The sequence below is a fragment of the Phyllobates terribilis genome, unplaced genomic scaffold (assembly GCF_046119375.1).
Source record: "Phyllobates terribilis strain yellow unplaced genomic scaffold, ASM4611937v1 Scaffold_358__1_contigs__length_1942743, whole genome shotgun sequence".
Taxonomy (NCBI): domain Eukaryota; kingdom Metazoa; phylum Chordata; class Amphibia; order Anura; family Dendrobatidae; genus Phyllobates; species Phyllobates terribilis.
This window is the reverse complement of record NW_027363118.1, coordinates 770,397-796,503: the sequence shown is the minus strand read 5'-3', so window position 1 is coordinate 796,503 and position 26,107 is coordinate 770,397. Positions and strand designations below refer to the sequence as shown.

At 47.4% G+C, this 26,107-nt stretch overlaps 1 protein-coding gene across 1 annotated transcript in view; it reads left to right on the top strand.

The window, feature by feature from the left end:
- Positions 1-25,504, top strand: part of REG4 (regenerating family member 4) — a 56,411-nt gene extending 30,907 nt beyond the window's left edge. The window contains exons 4-6 of the mRNA XM_073666661.1: positions 12,774-12,911; positions 13,053-13,167; positions 25,259-25,504. Coding sequence (XP_073522762.1) covers positions 12,774-12,911; positions 13,053-13,167; positions 25,259-25,326 — 321 coding nt within the window. The 3' untranslated portion in view covers positions 25,327-25,504. The remainder of the gene's footprint in view (positions 1-12,773; positions 12,912-13,052; positions 13,168-25,258) is intronic.
- Positions 25,505-26,107: the final 603 nt, after the last annotated feature.

Genomic DNA, 26,107 nt, shown 5'->3' with positions numbered 1-26,107 from the left:
GATCTCCTCTCGCGTCGGTTTTGGTGGCCTAACTTACATAAGGAGGTGGTAACTTTTGTCGCGTCCTGTGGGGTTTGTGCGCGCTCTAAGACCTCACATACCCGTCCATCTGGGGCCCTCTTACCTTTGAAGATCCCGGAGCGTCCTTGGACTCATCTGTCTATGGACTTTATTACGGACCTCCCTCCGTCTTCGGGTAAAATGGTCATACTCGTTGTAGTGGACAGGTTCAGCAAGATGGCACATTTTATCGCTCTTCCGGCTCTCCCTAATGCTAAAACTCTTGCGCAGGTGTTCATTGGGGAGATTGTGAGGCTTCACGGGGTACCCTCCGAGGTGGTGTCTGATCGGGGGTCTCAGTTTGTGTCCAAGTTCTGGAAGGCGTTTTGTGCACGGCGGGGTATGCATTTGTCGTTCTCATCGGCTTTTCATCCTCAGACCAATGGTCAGACGGAACGTATGAACCAGAGCTTGGAGACATATCTCCGGTGTTTTGTGTCAGAGAACCAGGAGGACTGGGCTTCTTTCTTACCTCTGGCAGAGTTTGCTCTTAATAATAGGCGGAGCGAGTCCACTGGTAAGTCCCCGTTTTTTGGGGCATATGGTTTTCACCCCCAGTTTTGTACTTTCAGTAGGGGGGGCTCTTCGGGGGTTCCTGAGGAGGAACGATTTTCCTCATCACTCGCTTCAGTATGGAGAGGGGTGCTGAAGAATCTGAATACTATGGGGAACCGATACAAACGTATGGCTGATAGGAGGAGAGTGTCTGGTCCGGACCTAAGTGTGAACGATCGGGTATGGTTGTCTACCAGGAATATAAAACTTAAGGTTCCCTCCTGGAAACTGGGTCCCAGGTTCATCGGGCCGTACACAATCAGTTCTATTATTAATCCGGTGGCATTCCGTCTTGACCTCCCCCCTACGTTTAAAATTCACAACGTGTTCCACAGATCGTTGCTTAAGAGGTATGTGGCGCCGGTGGTACCGTCACCTTTACCTCCCCCTCCAGTGGTGGTCAAGGGTAACTTGGAGTTCCAGGTATCGAGGGTCATCGATTCACGCTTTAATCGCCGGTCCCTTCAGTACCTGGTTCATTGGAAAGGGTATGGTCCTGAGGAGAGGATGTGGGTTCCTGCGTCGGATATTAACGCAGACCGATTAGTTGGGGCCTTCCACACGACTCACCCGGATAAACCTGGCCCTGAGGGTCCGGAGGCCCCTCGTAGAAGGGGGGGTACTGTCACGGGTGTGTCGCCACGAAGATCGTCACGATTACACAGCCTGACTTCTCGCAGCTGACTTTTTGGTGCTTTGTGTTTTTCGGCAGTGAGGGAGTTAATTCTCTCTCTCTGTGCTAGACGAGGTCCAGCCTCGCCCAGCTGCAATCAAGGCTGCTGTAGTGAGACTCCTTCAAATGCCTGCTGGTCTGTTAGGGAAGTGTCGGTGAAAGCATTTCATGCAGACTAACAGAGCGGATCGTGGTATTTGGAGTTTCAGAGATAAGTGTATTCGGAGAGTTTTTTCCCTTCCTCGCTTTATCATTTATCTCCTTTCCCGTTGGTGTTCCCTCTGTTGTAGTTGTGTAGTTTTTGTATGCAAGGTGGTTTTGGTTTTTCCCTTGTACTTTCTCGTTCGTCTAAGTACTGTGTGTGGGCATATTATTACTTGTCCCCTTTTGTTGTGATCGGGGTCCTTCTCAGGACTAGATTACTTAGGTGCAGGGATCCTCAGGAGGTAGGGGTTACGCTGGCGGCCTGGACCTCTGTACCTTTAACAGTACCTCCAGGTTGAGGGATTAGTCAGGGCCCCAGCTTAGGGTCAGCTTAGGCCCCCTACCTCCAGTATACAGAGACAGCGTGACACCAGGGCAGTGTAGATGTTATAGGTGATGCTGGGTGTTGTAGTGCTGGGGTGATGGCGCAGATAGTAATCACAGAGACAGTGGGGTGCAGTCTTCCGAGTTTACTCACAGTTGTTAAGTTCCTCAGGTTGCACTGTAGAGGTACAACCTCCCACGTCGCGCTGCGTTCACCGGGCCGGGGTTCAGCAATCCCTCGGGTAGTTCAAGTGTGCCTGACAGGACCCCTTTCTATGTGCCTTCCTCAGTCGTCTTCCTGCGCTGGCTCTCGCCCTCCTGCCCTGCGCCTCACAATCAGTGTCCCAATCCAGTAGCTGCGGGTCTTGTCGGGCGACCTGCAGTCCCCTGGACTCTCTGTGGCCACCTTCTTGGCGATGTAATTCTGGTTGTGGCCACTGCACCTTGCAAGTACAGCAGCCTCCGGTTTCTAACTGAGCCTTGTAGTTCTCCACTAGTTTAGGGGCCGGTCCCCTCTGCGGCTTGATCCCTCCACACCAGGTAGATTCGGGCGTATGGGTGGCCTCCAGCACTGCCTGTACCCCTAGGATCCCTTCCTCCTCTTGGAGCCTTCCTTGCTACTCCTCTCCTCTCTTCTCTCCTTCTCCTCCTGGGCCTCTCTGCTAGGCCCACTCTGGAGCAGAGCTCGTGCAGAGCCCCTGCTCCCCTCACGTTCCTCCTCCAACTGAACACACTTCCCAAGATGGTTCCCCTTTTTATACAGCTCCTCTCAAGTGCTCCCCTGATCTACGTCCTCCACCCACACCCACTACATGGTTCCCCCTCACTAGGTTCCTCTCCACTCCAGCCAGGGACCAGGGACTGTGGTCTCCCGTAGGAGCAATCTCGCCCTGCCCTACTGAAGTGGATTTGTTGGATGCAGGTGTTAGGGTCCCGGGCAGCACTCTATCCTTACCTGAGAGTGGGATACCACACCTCTGGGTGAGATGCAGTACCTCTGTGGCGACTGAACCCGCAGGGGCGCCACACTTGCACTGAGGAGAGGCTTCCGTCAAGTCACTAAGTGACAAAAAGAAAGCATTTAGAGAACTAAAGCAAGTAGGTAGTGATGAGGCATTAAATAAATATAGAAAATTACATAAATTCTGTAAAAACCAAATCAAGGCAGCAAAGATTGAGGCAGAGAGAATCATTGCCAGAGAAAGTAAAAATAACCCCAAAATATTATTTAACTACATAAATAGTAAAAAACTAAAAAATCATAGTGTTGGCCCCCTTAAAAATAGTCTGGGTGAAATGGTGGATGAGGAAAAAGCCAATGTGATAAATGAGTTTTTTCATCAGTATTTACACAAGAAAATCACATGACAGAAAACATGATCAGTGATGACAAAAATTCTCCATTAAATGTCACTTGCTTCACCCAGCAGGAAGTGCGGCGGCGTCTAAAAATCGCTAAAGGTGACAAATCCCCGGGCCCGGATGGGATACACCCGCGAGTACTGCAGGAATTAAGTAACGTCATAGATAGACCATTATTTTTAATCTTTAAAGATTCCATAATAACAGGGTCTGTACCACAGGACTGGCGTATAGCAAATGTGGTGCCAATATTCAAAAAGGGGACAAAAACTGAACGTGGAAATTATAGGCCGGTAAGCTTAACCTCTACTGTGGGTAAAATCCTGGAGGGTTTCCTAAGAGATGCTATACTAGAGTATCTGAAGAAGAAGAACCTCATGACCCAATATCAACATGGGTTTACGAGGGACCGTTCCCCCAATATCAACATGGGTTTACGAGGGACGGTTCCTGTCAGACTAATCTGATCAGCTTTTATGAGGAGGCAAGTTCTGGACTGGACCAAGGAAATGCAGTGGATGTTGTGTATATGGACTTTTCAAAAGCTTTTCATCCGGTTCCACACAAAAGGTTGATACATAAAATGAGAACAATGGGGATAGGGGAAAATATATGGATGTGGGTTAAGAATTGGCTCAGTGATAGGAAACAAAGGGGGGTTATTAATGGAAAACACTCAGACTGGGTCTCAGTTAGCAGTGGGGAACCACAGGGGTCAGTATTGGGCCCCCTTCTTTTTAACATATTTATTAATGACCTTGTAGGGGGCATACAGAGTAATATTTCAGTATCTGCAGATGACACTAAACTCTGCAGGGTAATCAATACAGAGGAGGACAATTTTATATTACAGGAGGATCTATGTAAACTACAAGCTTGGGCTGATAAATGGCAAATGAGCTTTAATGGGGATAAATGTAAAGTAATGCACTTGGGCAGAGGAAATAAAATGTATAATTATATGCTTAATTGTAAAACACTGGGCAAAACTGTAACTGAAAAAGACCTGGGTGTATTGGTGGATGACAAGCTCACGTTTAGTGGCCAGTGTCAGGCTGCTGCTGCAAAGGCAAATAAAATAATGGGATGCATTAAAAGAGGCATAGATGCTCATGAGGAGAAGATAATTTTACCTCTATACAAGTCACTAGTGCGACCACACTTAGAATACTGTGCACAGTTCTGGTCTCTGGTGTATAAGAAAGACATAGCTGAACTAGAGCGGGTGCAGAGAAGAGCGACCAAGGTTATTAGAGGACTGGGGGGTCTGCAATACCAAGACAGGTTATTAGAGGACTGGGGGGTCTGCAATACCAAGACAGGTTATTAGAGGACTGGGGGCGGTCTGCAATACCAAGACAGGTTATTAGAGGACTGGGGGGTCTGCAATACCAAGACAGGTTATTAGAGGACTGGGGGTCTGCAATACCAAGACAGGTTATTAGAGGACTGGGGGGTCTGCAATACCAAGACAGGTTATTAGAGGACTGGGGGGTCTGCAATACCAAGACAGGTTATTAGAGGACTGGGGGGTCTGCAATACCAAGACAGGTTATTAGAGGACTGGGGGGTCTGCAATACCAAGACAGGTTATTAGAGGACTGGGGGGTCTGCAATACCATACCAAGACAGATTATTAGAGGACTGGGGGGTCTGCAATACCAAGACAGGTTATTAGAGGACTGGGGGGTCTGCAATACCAAGACAGGTTATTAGAGGACTGGGGGGTCTGCAATACCAAGACAGGTTATTAGAGGACTGGGGGGTCTGCAATACCAAGACAGGTTATTAGAAGACTGGGGGGTCTGCAATACCAAGACAGGTTATTAGAGGACTGGGGGGTCTGCAATACCAAGACAGGTTATTAGAGGACTGGGGGGTCTGCAATACCAAGACAGGTTATTAGAGGACTGGGGGGTCTGCAATACCAAGACAGGTTATTACACTTGGGGTTATTTACTGTGGAAAAACGAAGGCTTAGGGGGGATCTTATTACTATGTACAAGTATATGAGGGGACAGTACAAAGACCCTTCTACTGATCGTTTTACTCTGAGGCCTGAGACGGGGACAAGGGGGCATCTTCTACGTCTGGAGGAAAGAAGGTTTAATCATAATCACAGACGCGGATTCTTTACTGTAAGAGCAGTGAGACTATGGAGCTCTCTGCCGCATGATGTTGTAATGAGGGATTCACTACTAACATTTAAGAAGGGCCTGGACGCCTTTCCTGAAAAGTATAATATTACAGGTTATATATACTAGATTCCTTGATAGGGCGTTGATCCAGGGAACTAGTCTGATTGTCGTATGGAGCCAGGAAGGAATTTTTTTCCCCAATGTGGAGCTTAGTGTTTGCCACATGGTTTTCTTTGCCTTCCTCTGGATCAACATGTTCGGCTATGGGGTGAACTAGATGGACGTAGTCTTCATTCAACCGTAAAAAAACTATGTTACTATGTTACTCTGCCATAAAGGCCCGACTGGTGGAGGGCTGCAGTGATAGTTGACTTTGTGGAACTTTCTCCCATCTCCCTACTGCATCTCTGGAGCTCAGCCACAGTGATCTTGGGGTTCTTCTTTACCTCTCTCATCAAGGCTCACCACGATTGCTCAGTTTGGCTGGACGGCCAGGTGTAGGAAGACTTCTGGTCTAACAGAAAAAACCCTTTTTCATAAAAGATAATCTTTAATAATCACAACATGACACATACAACATGAATAAAGTGCCCATAAAAAAGTGACTTAGTGCAGGTAGTTTTATAGATATTGACCCTATGCGGTCACTACCCCCAAATCCCCACCAGAGGCGATGAAAATAATTTTTTGCCACTGGATATATAATACGTTAGTGTGAGGTTAAACAAAAAAAACTCCTTATATGCAACAAATCACTGGATGTAGCTGGGGCGTACACACTCATATCTGATGTTGGTGTGTCATACTGATCCCATCCCCCAAACTACATTAATGAATAGATGACACTTTGTCTGAGCAAAGGTTCTGAATACATATGACCATGGAATATTTCAGTTTTTCTTTTTAAATAAATTTGCAAAAGTGTCTATGACGCGCCCCTGGGCCTTCTGTGTCGTGCGGCATCGCGCGCACGGGGGCTTACCCGGAGCCGGATCAGATGGGGGTAGTAGTCTCGTGGCGGTGACCCGGTCCGTGCCCAGGGAGTCAAACTAAGTGGCGAGTCTATTAGCAGTAGATGTTGGATGACTACGCCACCCGTTGAATGCAGCTTTGGAGCTGCCGCTGCAGAGCAGACCGCTGAGGCCGGTGGAAGGATGGTGCAGCGGGGATGGTATAACCCCCAACGGGAGGGGTATGGCCTCAGGGCAGCAGGTGTAGATGATGGGGGTTGTGATGGTGCGGTAAGGAGGCACAGAGACGTGGGATGCAGTTTCAGGGTTTTTACTCACTGGTGTTGCTTCAGTCACTTCGGCCGGGAGTGACCACCCGAGCCGTGCTGCGTCCACCAGGTACGGGACTCGGCCAACCCCCAGGCAATTCCGGAACGTGGTCCTGAGCTCCCTTCTCTCTCTCTCTCTCCGGCCATCCCCACCAGGGATCCACCTTTGTCCGGTTCCCTTGGGCCTCTATATGGTAAAACCTTTTAAGGCTTTCCTGACCCTACTCGTGGTGTACCTTCCTGGTGAATGTGGTGAGGGTCGTGGCAAAACTTGACCACGACCTCCGGTTCCTGATTAAGGATGTTTTGCCTCCGTCAGTTTGGGATCCGGTGCCCTCTTCTGCCAACCCTTCACCCTTTTTAGCTCACTCGTGGGATCTCAGGGTTCCCTCTTGGTCTTATGCCTCTGGGCCTTCTTCCTCTTCCTCTCTGCTTCAGGCCTGGCCCTGGAGCTGGGCCCAGCCGGAGCCACAGCTCCCTGTCAGCCCTCCTGGCTGAACTCCTCCTCAGAACTCTCCTGACAGACTGACCCTATCTCTAGATGGTGCCCACCATATATATATTCCCTCTATGTGTGAGCCCAGGTGACTAGCACCCAATGGGCTCCTACCTCTATGCCCAGAGCCCCTCCCCTATCTGCCCCTACACTACTGGGATGTTCCTCCCCCCCTCCCACTCCAGCCAGGGACAGACGCTGTCGTACCTGCACATCTAACTGGTGGGAGTACCGTAGTTCTGTCCCCCGGAAATGGGATGAGTGTAGTGCATGCAGCTATCTGAGCTCAGTCCCACATTCCATCCTTACCCGGGAGTGGAATACCACACTTCTGGTTTGAGGTGCAATACCCCTGTAGCAGCCGAGTCCTCAGGGTGCTACATCTACATTTCTGTTTTTTTTCAGTTCAGATGGGGTGCAGAGTGGACTTTAATGAGAAAAAAAATGAACTTTTTAGAATTTACCAAATGGCTGCAATGAAACAAACAGTGAAAAATGTAAAGGGGTCGGAATACTTTCCGTACTCACTGTATGTTGATATGGTACATATGGTGGTGATGTGGCGGAGGATGAGGATGCGGAGAAGGAGGAGGACAAGAGCAAATAGACAAAATCAGGAAGCATATACCCATGTCTGGGTGTGAAGACAGAGGTGCATGGGAATAGAATTAGACCTCCCCCAAAAAAGACACGGGATTTGAGTTTATGTTACGCTGCTATCATTCGGTGGTGATGAGAAGTTTGGCCCAATCCAGCCCTTGTTCATTTTTATAAGAGTCAGCCTGTCAGTATTTTCAGTTGACAGACGGATGCGCTTATCAGTTATAATTCCACCAGCGGCACTAAAAACCCACTCTGATAAAACGCTGGCGGCAGGGCAGGCCAGGACCTCCAAGGCGTACAGAGGAAGTTCATTCCACGTATCCAGCTTGGATACCCAATAATTATAAGGCACAGAGGAATCACGGAGGACGTTGGTACGGTCGGCAAGGTACTCCATCACCATCTTCCAAAACTTTGTACTCCTTGTGAGAGTACCCCGCGCCTCAGGGCCTGTCCGATGGGAGGGTCTGAGAAAACTGTCCCAGAACTTTGACAGTGTTCCCCTGCCTCTGCTGGATTGCATTTCTCGCCTGTACTCCTTGGTTGTCCAACGAACTGTGACCTCTGCCGCCAGTGTTTTCAGATGGGAATTTTTTCACTAATTCCGCAACAAGGGCCTTCTCGTACTGCTCCATTTTATTAAGCTTGTCCTGCAAAGGAATAAGAGACATAAAGTTCTCCCTGTAGAGTGGGTCTAGAAGTGTCACCAACCAGTAATGACTGTCACCCAAAATTTGGACAACGCGAGGGTCACAGGAAAGGCAGCGTAACATAAACTCAGCCATGCGTGCCAGACTGCTAACAGGCAATACTTTCGTGTCCTCACCAAGAGGATGACTGACCATGCTCTCCTCCTCCCCCCTGTTCTCAGGCTATCCACGCTGAACAGACAGTATGACAGTTGTGCAGGTAGTACCGTCTATAGCGCAGGAAACTAGCTCCTGTTCTTCCTCCTCCTCCTCCTCTTCCTCATTGTCACCCTATCCACGTTGGGATGAGATGAGGCTGTGTGTAATCACCCTGTATGGTTCCTTGCTCCATCTCATTGTGCTCTGCCTGCAATGCATCCTCTTTAATTGAGAACAGAGACCGGTTCAGAAGACAGAGAAGCGGGATGGTGATGCTAATTATGGCATCATCGCCGCTCACCATCTTGGTGGAGTCCTCAAAGTTTTGGAGTATGGTACAGATGTCTGACATCTATGTCCACTCCTGAGGTTTTATGTGTGGAGTCTGACTTGAATACCGACGACCTTGTTGATGCAGGTAGTCAACAACTGCCCACTTCTGCTCAGAAATCCTTCCCAACATCTTCAGTGTAGAGTTCCAATGCATGGGGACATCACACACAAGTCGGTGATCCGGAAGCTGCAAACGCTGGTGAAGCACGGCAAGAGCGGCGGAAGCTGTAGCGGACTTTCTAAAATGTGCACACAGGCGGCGTACTTTGACATGCTGATCCGACAGATCCGGGTAGGTTTTGAGAAACCACTGAACCATGAAGTTAAGCACATGGGCCAGGCATGGTACGTGTGTGAGTTCGACTCGCCTCAGAGCCGCCACCACACTTTGTCACACACGACCATGCCTGGCTGTAGGTTCAGCAGTGTGAGCCACAGATCTGCCTGCTCTTTCAGAGCTGTCCACAACTCTTCAGTGTTGTGTGGTTTGTCACCTAAGCATATTAGCTTCAGCACAGCCTGTTGCCGCTTGGCCGAGGCAGTGCTGCAGTGCTTCCAGCTTGCCACTGATGTGGTCATTTCGGAGATGGATGCTGAAGAGGAGGAGGTGCAGGAGCTGTAGAATGTGGGGGCAACTCTGATTGACCCAGGCCCCGCAATCCTCGGCGTCGGGAGGACATGTTCCGTCCCAAGATCCCACTGGGTCCCAGCTTCCACTATGTTAACCCAGTGTGCCGTCAGCGAGATGTACCATCCCTGCCCACAAGCACTTGTCCACGTGTCCGTGGTTAGGTGAACTTTTCCAGTAACTGCGTTGTTGAGGGCACGGCTAATGTTGTGGAACACGTGCTCGTGTAATACGGGGACGGCACACCTGGAAAAATAGTGGCGGCTGGGGACCGAGTACCGAGGGATGGCCACCGCCATGAGGTTATGGAAAGCTTCCGTCTCCACAAGCCTAAAAGGCAACATTTCGAGCGCAAGCATTCGCAAAATGTGTGAATTTAGTAGTGTGGCCTCTGGGGCGTTAGCTGCGTATTTGCGCTTGTGTTCCAAGGACTGGGGTAGGGATAACTGAATGCTCTACTGGGACAAGGACGTGAACGTGCTTGCTGATGGTGCTAGTTGAGAGTGTTCAATGACAGGTGCAGGGCGGGAGGCATCTTGGCATGCGCCATGGACAGGGGATTGGCGTGCACGCACAACAGTGGAACAAGCAGTGGTGTCACCCGCAGACACTGTTGCTGGACCCTGGGGTTCGGCGCACTTTGTCGGGTGCTTTGCTGCCATGTTCCTGATCATGTTGGTGGTGGTCAGGCTGCTAGTTTTGCTACCCCTGCTGATGCTGGCCTGGCAGGTGGTGCAAATGGCCTTTTTGAGGTTATCGGCAGAGTGTTTAAAAAACAACCAGACTCGGGAAGACCTAACAGTTGTACTGGCAACTTCCGTCGTGTTAATGTTACGGGGAACGGTTTCCTGCCTTCTGTCTGCGGCCACCACACTGCTTCTTCCTGCCTGTTGCAGTGCTACACCTCCCTCCCCCTGTGTGCTGCTGTCCTCGCTTTGCATGTCACCTTGCCAGGTTGGGTCAGTGACTTCATCGTCCACCACCTCATCTTGCACTTCCGCACCCTGGTCCTCCTCCTGACTTTCTGGCAATTGTGTCTCATCATCATCCACCTCTTGTTTCCTACTTTCTACAGAAACTGCACTCATCAAAGTGATCAATGACCTTTTGACAGCAAAACGTAATGGTGACTACTCTCTGCTCATTCTTCTTGACCTCTGCAGCTTTCGACACTTGACCACTGTGAAGACCCGGGGTCTTCCATGGCGTAACACTACTCAGACAATACAGGGTGCGGGTAAAACGGCGTGGCAATACTTTATTGAGCCACAAAGCGGACAATAAACACACAGAACAGTCCCAGCAAATACCCAAGATGGCGCAACATTACACAGTTCCTCCACCTGGGGCCGAAGTCCCCTAAGCTGACATGCTGTAGAATGACTCCGAATAGAGGCAGAGACCTCCTTTTTTATAGATCACAGTAGTCCTTGCAGCCATCATTCACAGGTCAAGGGTCAGAGATCAAAGTAGAAGGAGTCCCCTGACTGATTATTTAAGCATTGTATCAACTTGCATGGTTTGGTATAATACGTAATCAGAATATTATCACAGTATTGCTCCATGTCTCTCTCTTGCAAGATTTGCAGAGAATAGGTTACAGGATATCTCAACTCAAGTGTCAACATTCAGGATTATTCAAACAATAATCTGTGTTATCAACCAAAGTAGAACACCAATGAAAGAGTCAATATGAAGATAAAAGCATACGGCTCCTGGCTTACTGAATTTGCCTGGCATAATTAAGAAGAAAAACTGTGTCATCACAACCACCATCTCCTACTCTCTATGCTCCACTCAATCGGCATAAAGGACCCTGCTCTCTCCTGGTTCTCCTCCTACCTATCTGACCGCTCTTTCAGTGTATCGTTCACTGGCTCCACTTCTTCTCCTCTTCATCTCACTATTGGGTCCCTCAGGGGTCAGTCCTTGGCCCTCTTCTCTTTCTCTCACTATTGGGGTCCCTCAGGGTTCAGTCCTTGGCCCTCTTCTCTTCTCTCTCTACACAGCCCCAATTGGACAGACCATCAGGAAATTTGGTTTTCAGTACCATCTTTATGCTGATGACACACAACTATACACCTCATCCCCTGACCTTACCCCCACTGTACTACAGAACACCAGTGACTGTCTGTCCGCAGTTTCCAACATCATGTCCGCTCTCTATCTGAAACTCAACCTTTCCAAAACTGAACTTCTTCTGACATCTTCCCGCTGTCTACTCACCTCCCTAAATCTGACTTCTCCCTCTCCGTGTGTGGCACCACAATAACGCCGAGCCAGCAGGCGCGTTGTCTGGGCGTTGTGTTTGACACCAATCTTTCCTTCACCTCCTATATACAATCTCTTGCCTGCTCTTGTCACTTGCACCTGCACAACATCTCTAGAATCCACCCCTTACCATGGAAACAGCAAAAACCCTCACTGTCACCCTCATCCACTCCCACCTTGATTACTGTAACTCTCTATTAATTGGCCTCCCCCTCACTCGACTTTCCCCCCTCCAGTCCATCCTTAATGCTGCAGCCAGGGTCATCTATCTGGCTAATCATTACTCTGCTTCCGCTCTGTGCCAGTCATTGCACTGGCTGCCCATACATTATAGGATCCAATTTAAATTGCTTGTTCTCACCCACAAAGCTCTCCAGAGAGCACCCCCCACCCCCTGCATCTCCTCCCTTATTTCTCTTTTACGGCCTACCCATTCTCTACGCTCCGCAAGCGATTTTCAACTAACATCTGCACTAATCCGCACCTCCCACTCCCGGCTCCAAGACTTCTCCCAAGTTGCACCAATTCTCTGGAATGCTCTACCCCAAGAAATTATGACGAACCATAACTTACAATACATCTGTTTAGGGCGGCCTATCATGTTCCCTAATCAAAGTCCTTTTATATATAGCCCATTCACTATTTCTCCAAACATAATTCTCCATCAAACTCCACCTCACCCAAAAGCACTACAGATACTGGCTGGTGATAAGCTCATGCAGCCTTTATCTATCCCCCATTCCCTCAAGATGGCAGACCATCATTGTAAATGAGCCCCTGGACTTTGTGTCACCCCCACCTCATTGTAGATTGTAAGCTCTTACCAGCAGGGTCGTCATTATTTTTGCTTTAATTATTGAATTAACTTTAACTGTTACTTATGACTGTTGCAGATGAACCTCTGAATTGTAAAGCGCTGCGGGATATGTTGGCGCTATATAAATAAAGATTATTATTATTATCTCAGCAAGAAATCTTGTATCCCACATCTGCCCACAGTTTGACTGCCAAGCCTATGGCCACGGGGCTCATCTGGCATCAATCATGGATTCTGCAGAAGCCGATATCATTGCCTCCCACATATCTGCCTATCAGAAGAACCAGCCAGTGTGGATAGGACTTCACGACCCTGAGCAGGTGATAGCACCAGGCACTCCTCACTATGTGGGTGGGGGTCTTCTCTGTAAGAAGTGAGGTCTATCTGTATCAGTTCCCAGTAGACCAGAATACAGGCAGCACAATTTAATGGACAGACTTTGTCACTTTCGTCATTTTCAGAATCGTCGCTGGAAGTGGAATGATGGATCCATGTACAATTTCCGCTCGTGGCAAGTCAATCAACCAGATAACCATAATGGAATAGAGCATTGTGGAGAGCTCTCATGTAAAGACAGTAAGTGACCCCAAAACCTTGTTGATATGCATGCTATATACCATATACTATATACTATATATGATATACCATTCCCATCCCGCTATGTCTTCTACATAAGTTACTCTGGAGAAGATCATTAAAACAAAGCTTAACGAGCAGCGGAAAATGTCCACTGAAACCACAAAACTAACGAGGCCATAAAAGCCATGGATCCATCCAAAGTATTATGCTTAATCAAGGGTGGAAGATTGGGGCACCCTAGAAGTCCATGGCATAGTATGCTCTGTGCATAGGGTGCCGCTATGCCGATTGTGCTTGCCACTTTGCCCAGCAGAATGTAAAGTTTCTCTTCCTCCGTGGAGCAGATCTAGGAGGAGTCTCCTGAGTGTGGCTCACAATTAATCCAGAATCTTCATTTCAGCTTTTGTCGAGCTTATGTTTGGGTCAGAATAGTTTTAGATGAGTTATTCCTGCACCCCCTTCTATAATTATAGGGTCTTGGGCTAGTACTAATGGAGAAAACACTTGCACAATTCCCCATTAAATATTTTTGTCGAACAATAACCTACAAAAATCCCAAAGTGAACACAATACACACAAACACAAAGCAGTACACTACCACATAAGAACAAACAGATGTGGGAGGCTGAGGACAATCTCTACAAGTCCGTTGTGTTGTGCAATATAAACAACTAAGTATGCAAAGATGAACTACATGAGGTGTGAATAACATTACTGCTCAAGAAAATACTAATAAGTGAGAAATCTTAGCCCATAAATTGACTGTGACGGATCAACCACGTACTCCAAGATTTTGCCACATGGGGGTTGTCGTAGCGCCTATGCAGCTAATGGGACATAATGTTATAAAGTGGGGTGAATATTGTGGATCGCATATTGTTGGACATTCTGTGATGTGACCGAAGCACTCCTGGCCCCCACCTTCCTGTGCTCACTTAGCAGTGGCAAACAGACAATGTGCTGATTAATGGGTTGTTGCATAACTGCTGTCTGGAAGCCTACTGTGGGTATTATTTGGTGAGAACAATGGGTGCTAAAAATAGCCTGTGTGATTCTCTATAAAACCTGCTTGTGAGAATAAAAGTTAAGTTCATCTTGGAGACACTGTGCGATAGTCATATTTTATATATCCCAGTGTAAGAGAAGCCTTTCCATGTCAGGGGCCTACAGGAGAAGATTGGACATCTGTGGATGGGGTAACTAGCACCCGTCACATTGACCAATTCATGTATTCCTGTAAGGCTTTTCTCATTACCAGGAACCTACCAAATGTGAATCCTTTCTTAGAGACTAAAGTCAGCATGTGTATGGGAAGGTAAAATACTACTGCAATTAAAACCGCGTGTGGTTTAGGTTCTTACTTGCCCATAGACATGCAGACTTTAGTCTCTAAGAGAGGATTCACATTAGGTAGGTTCCTGGTAACGAGAAACGCCTTACCGTGGCTGCCGGGTACACATGAATTGGCCAATTTATGCACTAAGATTTCTCACTTATTTCTATTTTCTTGAGCAGTATTGCTATTCAGACTTCATGTATTTCATGTTTGCATACTTAGCGTTACAAAGTGCTGCTTTATTTGTTAGTTATACATGGAGGTGGCTACTCTTAGTAAGCACCTGTACACACCAGTTTTCTGTTTTGAAAGTGAAGGTCAGTCTTTCTTGTTTATATGCATAGGCCTTCTGACTGAGCACTCCGCCTCTAAGCCACACACAGTTTTAATTACAGCAGGTTTTTACCTTCCCATACACATGCACACTTTAGTCTCTAAGAGAGGATTCACATTTGGTAGGTTCCTGGCATAATAGGTTTATTTAAGGTACTGCATAAACCAGTGTAGCATTAGCAAAAACAAACATGGCCTAACGGGAAAGCAAAAAAAAAACATGACGTATAACACAGTCTGTGTTTCTGCGGGGATCCATCTGCTCAGGGAGCAAACAGCAAAAGTTCCACTTTCCTTACACTCAAACACAGCTCTGGAGCTCCCAACTCCAGACACACTCACCAACAATGATTCAGAAGGCTGATTATTTACCTTCCAATCCCCACTCACTCTTCAGGTGCTCACAAAGAAAACCCAACCCTTAACATGGCTGATTAACCCCACTCAGCACTTAGTGTGCTGGAGGATTTTACACCCAGCTTCATATCACTGAAGCTATCAACCTCGGCCATTTTAAGGGCTTGGTTTTTGTGAACAACTGAAGATTGGGTGGGAGGCTGTTCACCAGATCTCCACCCCAGGGTGTGGTCCAGAAGCTAAATATGGAGCCTTTGGACTCATTCAGTGTTCGATGTCTCTGGTGATGAGAGCTCCAGAGCTGTGCTCATGTTAAAGAGAGCTGAATCTTGTGTTTTTTTCCCTGAGCGGGCAGATCACTGCCGCCACACAGACTGTACTGTATGCTATTTTGTTTTCATGTTATGCCAGAAGGGTTGTGAATATTTATTTAATTCTGAACTGGTTTATGCAGCATATTTTTTTAATAAACCATTGGAAGAATTAAACTGAAAGCGTTCCTTTGTCTACCTCTGTGAGCTGCCGAGTGAGCCAATCTACCACATCATATATATAATATATACACACACACATAGTGTATATCTGTGTGTATATACCTGTGCAAATATATATGTATATATGTGTGAATATTTGTGTGTGTGTGTGTGTGTATATATATATAAATATATATATATATATATATATATATATATATATACAGTACAGACCAAAAGTTTGGACACACCTTCTCATTTAAAGATTTTTCTGTATTTTCATGACTATGAAAATTGTACATTCACACTGAAGGCATCAAAACTATGAATTAACACATGCCAGAGAATGTCATCAAAGCAAAAGGTGGCTACTGTGAAGAACCTAGAATATAAGACATATTTTCAGTGGTTTCACACTTTTTTGTTAAGTATATAATTCCACATGTGGTAATTCATAGTTTTGATGCCTTCAGTGTGAATGTACAATGTTCATAGTCATGAAAATACAGAAAAATCTTTAAATGAGAAGGTGTGTCCAAACTTTTGGTCTGTACTGTATATATATATATATATATATATATATATATATATATACTCACAGATATACACGTATGTATGTATGCGTGTGTATATATATTGTGAGGCAGTGACCAGGATCGTATACGAGGGACGTTTTATCTCCACCAGAATGTGTACAGAGACCTATTAAATCTATTGGAGTGCATTGTAGTCACAGACACACCTGCGGCTGCAATGCAGGAATGAAGGTGAGCATTGACCTGGTCTGGCTATCTGGCTAAGGCAGATTAGTAAAACCCGGCAGGGCCTTCATTTCTTGGAGGAGGTCACAGGAGGCAGTGGGGCGGCCTCCTCCCTCCAACCCGGGTTTTCCAGTGGCTCTTGCCACAGGTCCTATAAAATCCCTGCACTAAGGATTAGTGTTGTTCAGTGTTGTAACCTGCTAGGAGCACAGCAGGGAAGCTCAGCAGGATGGAGGGTGGCTAAACCACCGCCTGGGAAGCCTCTGCACCTGTCAGGCTCTGAGCGGCCCGGCGCGGCCGTTGCCCACGGCAACCGTCGTTATGGACTGATGTTAACCCGGCTGCGAACCGGAGGACTGTCCTGTTTACCCGTGAGTTGCTGAATAAAAGCTGTTTATGTTGGACTTGCTTGGGTCACTGCCTCAGTTACTGCACGGTGTGAACACTGCCGGCTTACAGCTTGATGGAGAATATGGGCAGTGTGACTGAGGCATGCCCCACCGGCAGCTGCATGACCACAATCCGGCCTGCCATCTTCCAGTTCCACCCCGTGGACAAAATGGACGCACTGTTAAAGCAGCTGGTACTCACTCAGAGGCAACAGCAGGAGCGGGAGCAGCAGCGTGATCAACAGCAACAGTTACTGTACCAGCAGTAATGAACTGTTGCTGCAACAGATTGTTGCCGTGCGTGAGACACCGACGGCTTCAGCCCCGGAACATCGCGAGGCCCGGGACAAGGTTCGCTCAGCTTTGAGGAAAATGGGACTGGGGGACGACGTGGAAGCCTTCCTGACCATTTATGAGCGCACAGCGGAGCGGGAAAACCTACCAGCCGGCCAGTGGGCAGAAGTGGTGGCTCCGTTTCTGGTCGGCGATGCCCAAAAAGCCTACTTCGACCTCAGTCAGAAGGACGCCCAGGACTACCAGAAGCTCAAAGGTGAGATCCTTGCCCGACTGGGGGTCAATACATACGTGAGCGCTCAGCATGTATTTTCATGGGCCTCAATGTATGCCCAGACCGTCTGCACGGCGAGCGCCAACCCCCGGGACAGTGAACTCCAACTATGCCAGGTACTGGTTAATGGGTACCCCTCGGAGGCCCTCCTAGACTCGGGAAGCCTAGTGACTTTGGTACATGGGTCGCTGGTGGCAGGAGACAGCCCCAGTGGACGGACAGTCGGGTTGTGTGTATCCATGGGGACCTCCAAGAGTACCCAACTGCGGAGGTAGTTTTGTCCACACCATGTGGAGATATAAAACATGTGGTGGGGGTGGTAAAAACGCTTCCCCATGGGACTGTGTTGGGAAGAGACTTGCCCCTGTTCTGGACTCTGTGGAAAAACAAAATCCTCTCTCCCCCGGTAAAATGTATTACAGGCCCTGTACCCGACGAACCCGAGTCAGGGGTACCTGCCGTAGGGGTGTCCAACCTAAGGACAGAGTGTGACCCCGATAGGTTTCCCCTAGAGGTGCTGGCATGAGAGGTCGAGGAGACCCCATCGATCCCCGACCTGGAAGTGTCCGGGGACACTTTTGGGACGGCTCAACTACAGGATCCCACCCTGACTCAGGCGCGGGAAAGGGTGGTAGAGGTAAGTGGCGTATCTCAACAGCCCGATGCAGATACTGTATTTCCACGCATGGTAGTCAATAGTGAGTTGCTCTGTAGGGTAGACAAAATCAGGGACGAGGTAGTGGAACAGTTAGTGGTACCTCAGTCGTACCATCGGGCGGTTCTGGAGTTGGCACACACACACCTGCTGGGTGGACACTTAGGGGTTAAAAAGACGCAAGAGCGTATCTTGCAGCGGTTCTTTTGGCCGGAGATTTACGCGGAGGTCCAAAAGTACTGCGAATCCTGTCCCGAATGTCAGTTGACCACACCCACCGCAAGTTTGCGTAGCCAATTGGTACCCCTGCCAGTGATAGATGTACCTTTCGAACGGATTGCAATGGACTTGGTAGGGCCCATTGTAAAATCCGCTCGTGGCCATCAACATATACTGGTGGTCGTTGACTATGCCACCTGGTACCCGGAGGCTATACCGCTACGCCACACCTCGGCAAAACTGATTGCACGGGAGCTGTTTGCCTTGTTCTGTCGCTTTGGACTACCTAAGGAGATCCTGACGGATCAGGGGACCCCCTTTATGTCCAAAGTGACAAGGGAACTGTGCAAACTGCTAAAAATTAAACAATTGCGCACCTCGGTGTACCACCCTCAAACCGACGGGCTAGTAAAATGGTTCAATAAAACCCTCAAGTCCATGTTAAAAAAGGTGGTTTCTAAGGACGGAAGGGATTGGGACATGTTGCTACCCTATTTGATGTTCACTGTCTGTGAGGTACCCCAGGCTTCCACAGGGTCCTCTCCCTTTGAGTTATTGTACGGCAGACACCCTAGGGGTCTGTTGGACGTAGCCAAAGAGACGTGGGAACAAGAGCCAACTCCACATAGGAGTATAATTGAACATGTGGCTAGTATGGAGGACCGGATCACGGTGGTCATGCCCATCGTGAAAGAACATCTGTTAGATGCCCAGGCCGCCCAGAGGCGCACATATAATAAAAGAGCCAGAGTCAGAACTTTTAACAAGGGTGATCGGGTGTTAGTACTGGTACCCACAGCCGAGAGTAAACTCATGGCCAAGTGGCAAGGGCCATATGAGGTTCGAGAAAAGGTGGGGGAGGTAAATTACCGGGTGTATCAGCCCGGAAGTAGGAAACCTGAGCAGCTTTATCATGTACTGTGAACCTGCTAAAACCTTGGAAAGACAGAGAGTGTTTAGTTACAGACGTCACTTTGGGCATATCACCAGAGAGTTCTCTACCATCAGCCAGGGAAGCGTCCGAGGGGGAGGTCAGGATAAGTGATGCCCTCACTAAACTGCAGCAACGGGAGGCTCGCTGGTGCAGCAGAATACCGACGTGTTCTCAGAGCTACCGGGTAGGACTACAGTTCTCCAACATGACATGGTCACCGAACCTGGGGTAAGGGTGTGAATGAGACCGTACCGGGTACCCGAAGCCCGGAGGCAAGCCATCACGGCTGAGGTAGAACAGATGCTCCATTTAGACGTTATCGAGGAATCACGGAGTGAGTGGGCTAGCCCCATCGTACTGATTCCGAAACTAGACGGGTCGTTACGCTTCTGTAACGATTTCCGAAAACTAAATAAAGTGTCAAAGTTTGACCTTTATCCAATGCCCAGGGTGGATGAGCTGATTGAGAGACTGGGGAAGGCCCAGTACTTTACCACGCTTGATCTCACCAAGGGTTACTGGCAGGTACCTCTCACGAAATCGGCGAAGGAAAAGACCGCCTTCATAACTCCGGAGGGTCTATATCACTATGTGGTCTTACCTTTTGCGTTACATGGGGCCCCGGCTACATTCCAGAGGTTGATGGACATAGTGCTCAAGCCTCATCAGGAGTACGCGTCCGCGTATCTAGATGATATTATCATCTTTAGCACCGACTGGTATACGCATCTAGCCCAGGTACAAGCAGTGCTGGATTCTCTCAGAGCCGCGGGATTAATGGCAAACTCCAAAAAATGTGCGATAGGGCTAGAGGAAGCTCGATATTTGAGGTATGTGATTGGCCGAGGAATTATCAAGCCCCAAATCAATAAAGTGGAGGCCATAAAAAATTGTCCTAAACCGTCAAGTACAAAGCAGGTGAGGGCATTCCTTGGCACCCTTGGGTATTACCGCCGGTTTATACCTAATTTTGCAGGGAGAACGGCGGCCCTGACCGATCTCTTGAAAGGAAAAAAAACGGTAACGTTCGGTGGAACCCTCAGGCAGCAGAAGCCTTTCAGTCCATGAAGTTGGCCCTGTGTGGACAGCCGGTCCTCATCAGCCCCAACTTCAAGGAAACCTTCATTGTACAGACAGATGCCTCGGAGGTAGGCCTAGGGGTGGTATTGTCACAAAAAGTGAATGGTGAAGAGTACCCGGTCACCTGCTTGAGTAGAAAGCTTACCCCGGCGGAGAAAAACTATAGCGTGGTAGAGAAGGAGTGTTTGGCTATTAAGTGGGCCTTGGAATCGCTATGTTATTATTTACTTGGGCGTCAGTTCCACTTGGTGATGGACCACTCGCCCTTGGTATGGATGAGGAATGCCAAGGGGAGGAATGCGCGAGTCACTAGGTGGTTCCTGTCACTGCAAAATTTCAGTTTCTCTGTAGAACATCGCCCTGCGCGGATTCCCTGTCCCGGGCACCCTGTATGATGGCAAATGTTCAACCCCACAAGTTTGAACAGAGGGGGGGGATATGTGAGGCAGTGACCGGGATCGTATACGAGGGACGTTTTATCTCCACCAGAATGTGTACAGAGACCTATTAAAACTATTGGAGGGCATTGCAGTCACAGACACACCTGCGGCTGCAATGCAGGAATGAAGGTGAGCATTGACCTAGTCGGGCTATCTGGCTAAGGCAGATTAGTAAAAACCCGGCAGGGCCTTCATTTCTTGGAGGAGGTCACAGGAGGCAGTGGGGCGGCCTCCTCCCTCCAATCTGGGTTTTTCCAGTGGCTCTTACCACAGGTCTTTTAAAATCCCTGCACTAAGGATTAGTGTTGTTCTATGTTGGAACCTGCTAGGAGCACAGCAGGAAAGCTCAGCAGGATGGAGGGTGGCTGAACCCACGCCTGGGAAGGCTCTGCACCTGTCAGGCTCTGAGCGGCCCGGCGCGGCCGTTGCCCACGGCAACCGTTGTTTAAAGACTCGTGTTAACCCGGCTGCGAACTGGAGGACTGTCCTGTTTACCTGTGAGTTGCTGAATAAAGCTGTTTATGTTGGACTTGCTTGGGTCACTGCCTCAGTAACTGCAGGGTGTGAACACTTTATTCTAGGTGATGTTACATTTGCACATAGGACCCCTTGTTCGAAAGGAGCTTCTGAACTCTCTCGTCCATTGAATTTGTCAGGTTTTGGATGGTTTCTGCTTCAATTGTTTTGCATGAGGACAGAATACCCTCCCAGACCTGTTGCTTAGATGTGAACTGCCTCCCGCCATCATAGACACTCCTTTTGATGATGCTCCAGAGGTTCTCAATGGGGTTGAGGTCAGGGGAGCATGGGGGCCACACCATAAGTTTGTCCCCTTTTATGCCCATAGCAGCCAGAGATGCAGATGTGTTATGTGCAGCATGAGACGGGGCATTATCAGGCATGAAAATGATCTTGCTGTGGAATACACGGTTCTTCTTCTTGAACCATGGAAGGAAGTGCTGTTTGAGAAACTCAACATACATTATGGAGTTTATCTTTACCCCTTCATGGATCCTAAAAGGGTCGACAATCTCTCTCCCCATGATTCCAGCCCAAAACATTACTCCACCTCCTCCTTGTTAGCGCCGTAGCCGTGTTTGAATGGGGTGTCCATCAACCAGCCATCCTCCACTCCATCCATCTGGACCATCGAGATCATTTCATGCCTGATAATGCCCCGTCTCATGCTGCACATAACACATCTGCATCTCTAGCTGATATGGGCATAAAAGTGGACAAACTTATGGTGTGACCCCCCCATGCTCCCCTGACCTCAACCCCATTGAGAACCTCTGGAGCATCATCAAAAGGAGTGTCTATGATGGCGGGAGGCAGTTCACATCTAAGCAACAGCTCTGGGAGGGTATTCTGTCCTCATGCAAAACAATTGAAGCAGAAACCATCCAAAACCTGACAAATTCAATGGACGAGAGAGTTCAGAAGCTCCTTTCGAACAAGGGGTCCTATGTGAAAATGTAACATCACCTAGAATAAAGTTTTGAGGTGAAAACTGTTTGATTTCAGTGTGTAATAACCGGCTAATGCTTATAATTTCACAAATGACCATTTTTTTGTTCTTTATTAAAATGAAAAGGTTGAAACCTCTGCTGTGCATAATAATTTGGAACATGCATTTTGAGGGCAGATTGAGTGTTTTATTTTTTATAAATATCCTGTTATCATCAGCAGTTTATACAAAAACCTTTCACTTGTACTCGAATAGTTATTAGACTGGAAAATTACAATAACTGCAATTCATATAGGTAATTTGGGAAAATCTGAGAAAATATTATTTGCATAATAATTTGGAACACAGTGTATATATGTATTGACTAGAAAAATGGAACAGCACCCTATTGACACATAAGTGGAGGGTGCACGGCCTCCTAAGCAGAAATATCCACTTTTTGCAGAATATACAAAAATGAAAAAAGCCGGCAGCACTCCAATATTACCAAAGATAAAGTGGACTTTAATCAGCCCATGTGGCCGGGCGATGTTTCGGCTGAAGTGACATATTAATTGACTCGTGTACTACATACGGTATATGTAGAAATGACTCACTCAAGTGCGTAAACACGATATTAGGGACAATATCCTTGGGGTAGATACGATGTTTGGAATTTTATTGCAATGTAGCGGTGACAAAAAAAACAAAATTCTGGTGTTTTGATTTTTTTTTCCGTTATGCCGTTTATTGATCGATCAGATTAATTCTTTTTTTCTATTGATAGATCGGGCGATTCTGAACGCGGCGATACCAAATAGGTGTATATTTGATTTTTTTATTGTTTTATTTTGAATGGGGGGAAGGGGGGTGATTGAAACTTTTTATATTTCTTTATTTTTTTTAAAACCTTTTTTTTTTTACTTTTTGCATGCTTCAATAGTCTCCATAGGAGACTTGAATCTGCAATTGTCTTATTGCCATGCTAACCCCAGGTCCTGAAAAATGGAGACACTACGGGTCTCGGAAAATGGCGCCATTTTTGTTTTTTTTTAACAAATTTTAGATTTTTTTTTTCAGCATAGAAAAGAACCTACAGGTTTGGTATATACGAACTCGTAATGACCGGGAGAATCATAATGCGGTGTACTTGCAGGACCTTCGGTGACGTCATTTAGTCAGCTGATGGTCACACGACCATCACCTGACCGCTGACGTCAGCTGACTATATGACGTCACCACAGGTCCTGGCAGTACACCGCGAGACGCCGAGGAGAGAGGACGCGGCCGGGAGGAGACCGGAGAGGTGAGTATACAGGTTTTTTTATTTTTAACTTTTTTTAATTTCTTTTTTTCACCGCGTGGTAGCCGGGATGAGAGGAGTTGTAGTCTCCTCTTCATCCCGGGTACCACACGCACCGCGATTATGCTGCAAATTCGCGGCCATTAATAATAAACACTTCGGCCAGCGTAATAGAGATCACGAGTATGGAGTGCGGAAGAGCCGCAACTCACACCCCATAGTCGCAAGAAAAACCTGCCTACTCAAAATGGGTGTAAAAACACAAGAAAAAACTGAGTGTACGGCATGTAAGAAAAACTTTATTAGTAAAAGTATAAATACATAATATTACATGTATAATAAATAGATGCAGATGGGGAGGCGATACGGATACAAAAAAGCACGTAACAAATATCCACAGCTAACAAGTGTAGCAGGATAGTATGAAGAGGGGGAGAAGAAAGAGCGACCCAAGGGTAACATGTGTTAATGGATGACAAAGTAGGAGAGGTATATGTAGAAGGATGTCAATAATTCAAATAATACTGGATAAATATCACATTTTTCCCACAGTGGGGCAAGAGTAGGTATAATCCATAATAGAGGATACACTCACCAGTATAATCGCCAGGGGACGCTCAAAGGGGGGGGCAAGGGGACAAGGCAGGAGCAGACCAGTGTGGGACCTGCAGGCCTCGACGCGCGTTTCGCAGGTTCGCTTTGTCAAGAGGCGTCACAATGAGAGCACCGGCGTCTTTTTAAATATCCCTCCAGAAATTGGTCACATGTGCACACATGTGACCGGAAGGAAATGGCCGCCAACCGGAAGGCGTGAGCGGCGCATGCCATTGAATTTATTTGAAATGCAGCAAATCCACATATACCTGCGGGTTTGCTGTGTTTCAATGTTCCTCAATGGCCGCGAATTTGCAGCATAATTGCGGTAGAAATGGTCATGCTGCGTTTTGCAATGCAATGTGAATTCGGCGCGCTAATTATCGCATCATGTGCACAGCACATCCGAATTCACATTCCTTTGCATGGGAGACGGTTTTACAAGCGTTTTTGCAGAGTTTTCGCGGCCGTAAAAACGCCACAAGAACGCTACGTGGGCACATGGCCTCAATGTGGCCTCCTGATAAACCAATATCTTAAAGGGGAAACGGGTTGAAGCACATCACGTGGACAACCAAGTTAATTTTGCCACATGTTTTGTCAATTTGTTGAAGGAAAAAGGAGTGTTTCTTATACATGTGGACCTGTGTTATCTATAGGATATTTGGCATGTGGCTGATTAGGATTAGAACCTGTGTCGTCACAAAGGCCATGGCCCCACTATCAGTATTAGCCCACGGCCCCACTATCAGTATGTGGTCAGTATTCGGTCAGTATTATTTCTCAGGAGCCAAAACCAGATGAGGAACAATCAGAGAAAAGGTTTAATAGAAACAAGTCACCAATTCTGTATTTATCACCCACTCCTGAGAACAAATACTGACCGAATACTGACCGAATACTGATAGTGTGGCTGTGGCCTTACTCTGATCTACAGACCACAGTCTGGGACTGACCCTGATCTATAAGTGCATGTGCTATTACATGAAGCTCCTATAGCTCTCATGGTGGATGTGGGGTGTGATGTGTAACCTGCTCCCTCTTGTTCGCGGACATTTCACTCTTCCATGTTAGCTGTCTTGTGCTTTAGGTGTAAGCACTTCCTAAGCACTGATGGATCGGCTCTACGTTTATAAGCACCATTGTGTCAGTAGTATCATGCGGGGTCCTCACGTATCCATCACCCTTGTCTTTTTCAGAGTTTCTAATGTGGAATGATGCTAACTGTAACCTGGCTCATCCTTATGTGTGTAAATACAAGCCTTAGATCCTCAACACCCAAGCCTGTAACTGGAAAGGAAGTCTCCAAGAAGCCGGCCAAGATGAGCCTTCTGGGAAGTCTTACTAAGAAATCACACACTTTGAATAAAGAGCCAACCTGGACATGACTGGTGCTCTCCATGTACATTGTGTAATACTGTCATTAAATAATGAGATGTCTATGAGATTTGCTTAGTGATTTTCGTAGCTTCCACAAACTAGAATTGACCGCGCTGTGAAAAAGAGCGACCATAATGCAACACGAGGAAAGGAGTGTATGTGGCTCTCAGGGGTGGAACCGGTGGACACATACAATACATTTATACTGCACCATGTTAGTCAGTAGATAGGAAAATATTAGCGATAGGGAGATAGGGGGTCCTCAGTGGTTGATCCCTTTTAATGGCAAACTAAAAAGATGGATGAAAAGATGGTGACACGAAGCCCCTCCGAAGACTCCTCGGGTTCATCAGATGTAACACACCATCTGAGGAGTCATATAATATCAGGACAGTGTGCAGTGATGAGACGAGCGATGAGAAGCAGAACTATCAATGGGAACAAACAGTTTCTGGCAGTAAATATTAATATTCTTTTATTTCTATAGCGCCAACATATTTCGCAGCACTTTCCATTACAGCGGAGACATGTACAGACAATAAAGACATGACAGAATAACACATGGATCACCAGGAATGAGGGTCTTGCTAGGAAGCTTAAATCTATGAAGAAATAGGGGCGACACAAGAGGTGAATGCTATAAAGTACTTGTATTGTACAGTCCAGCC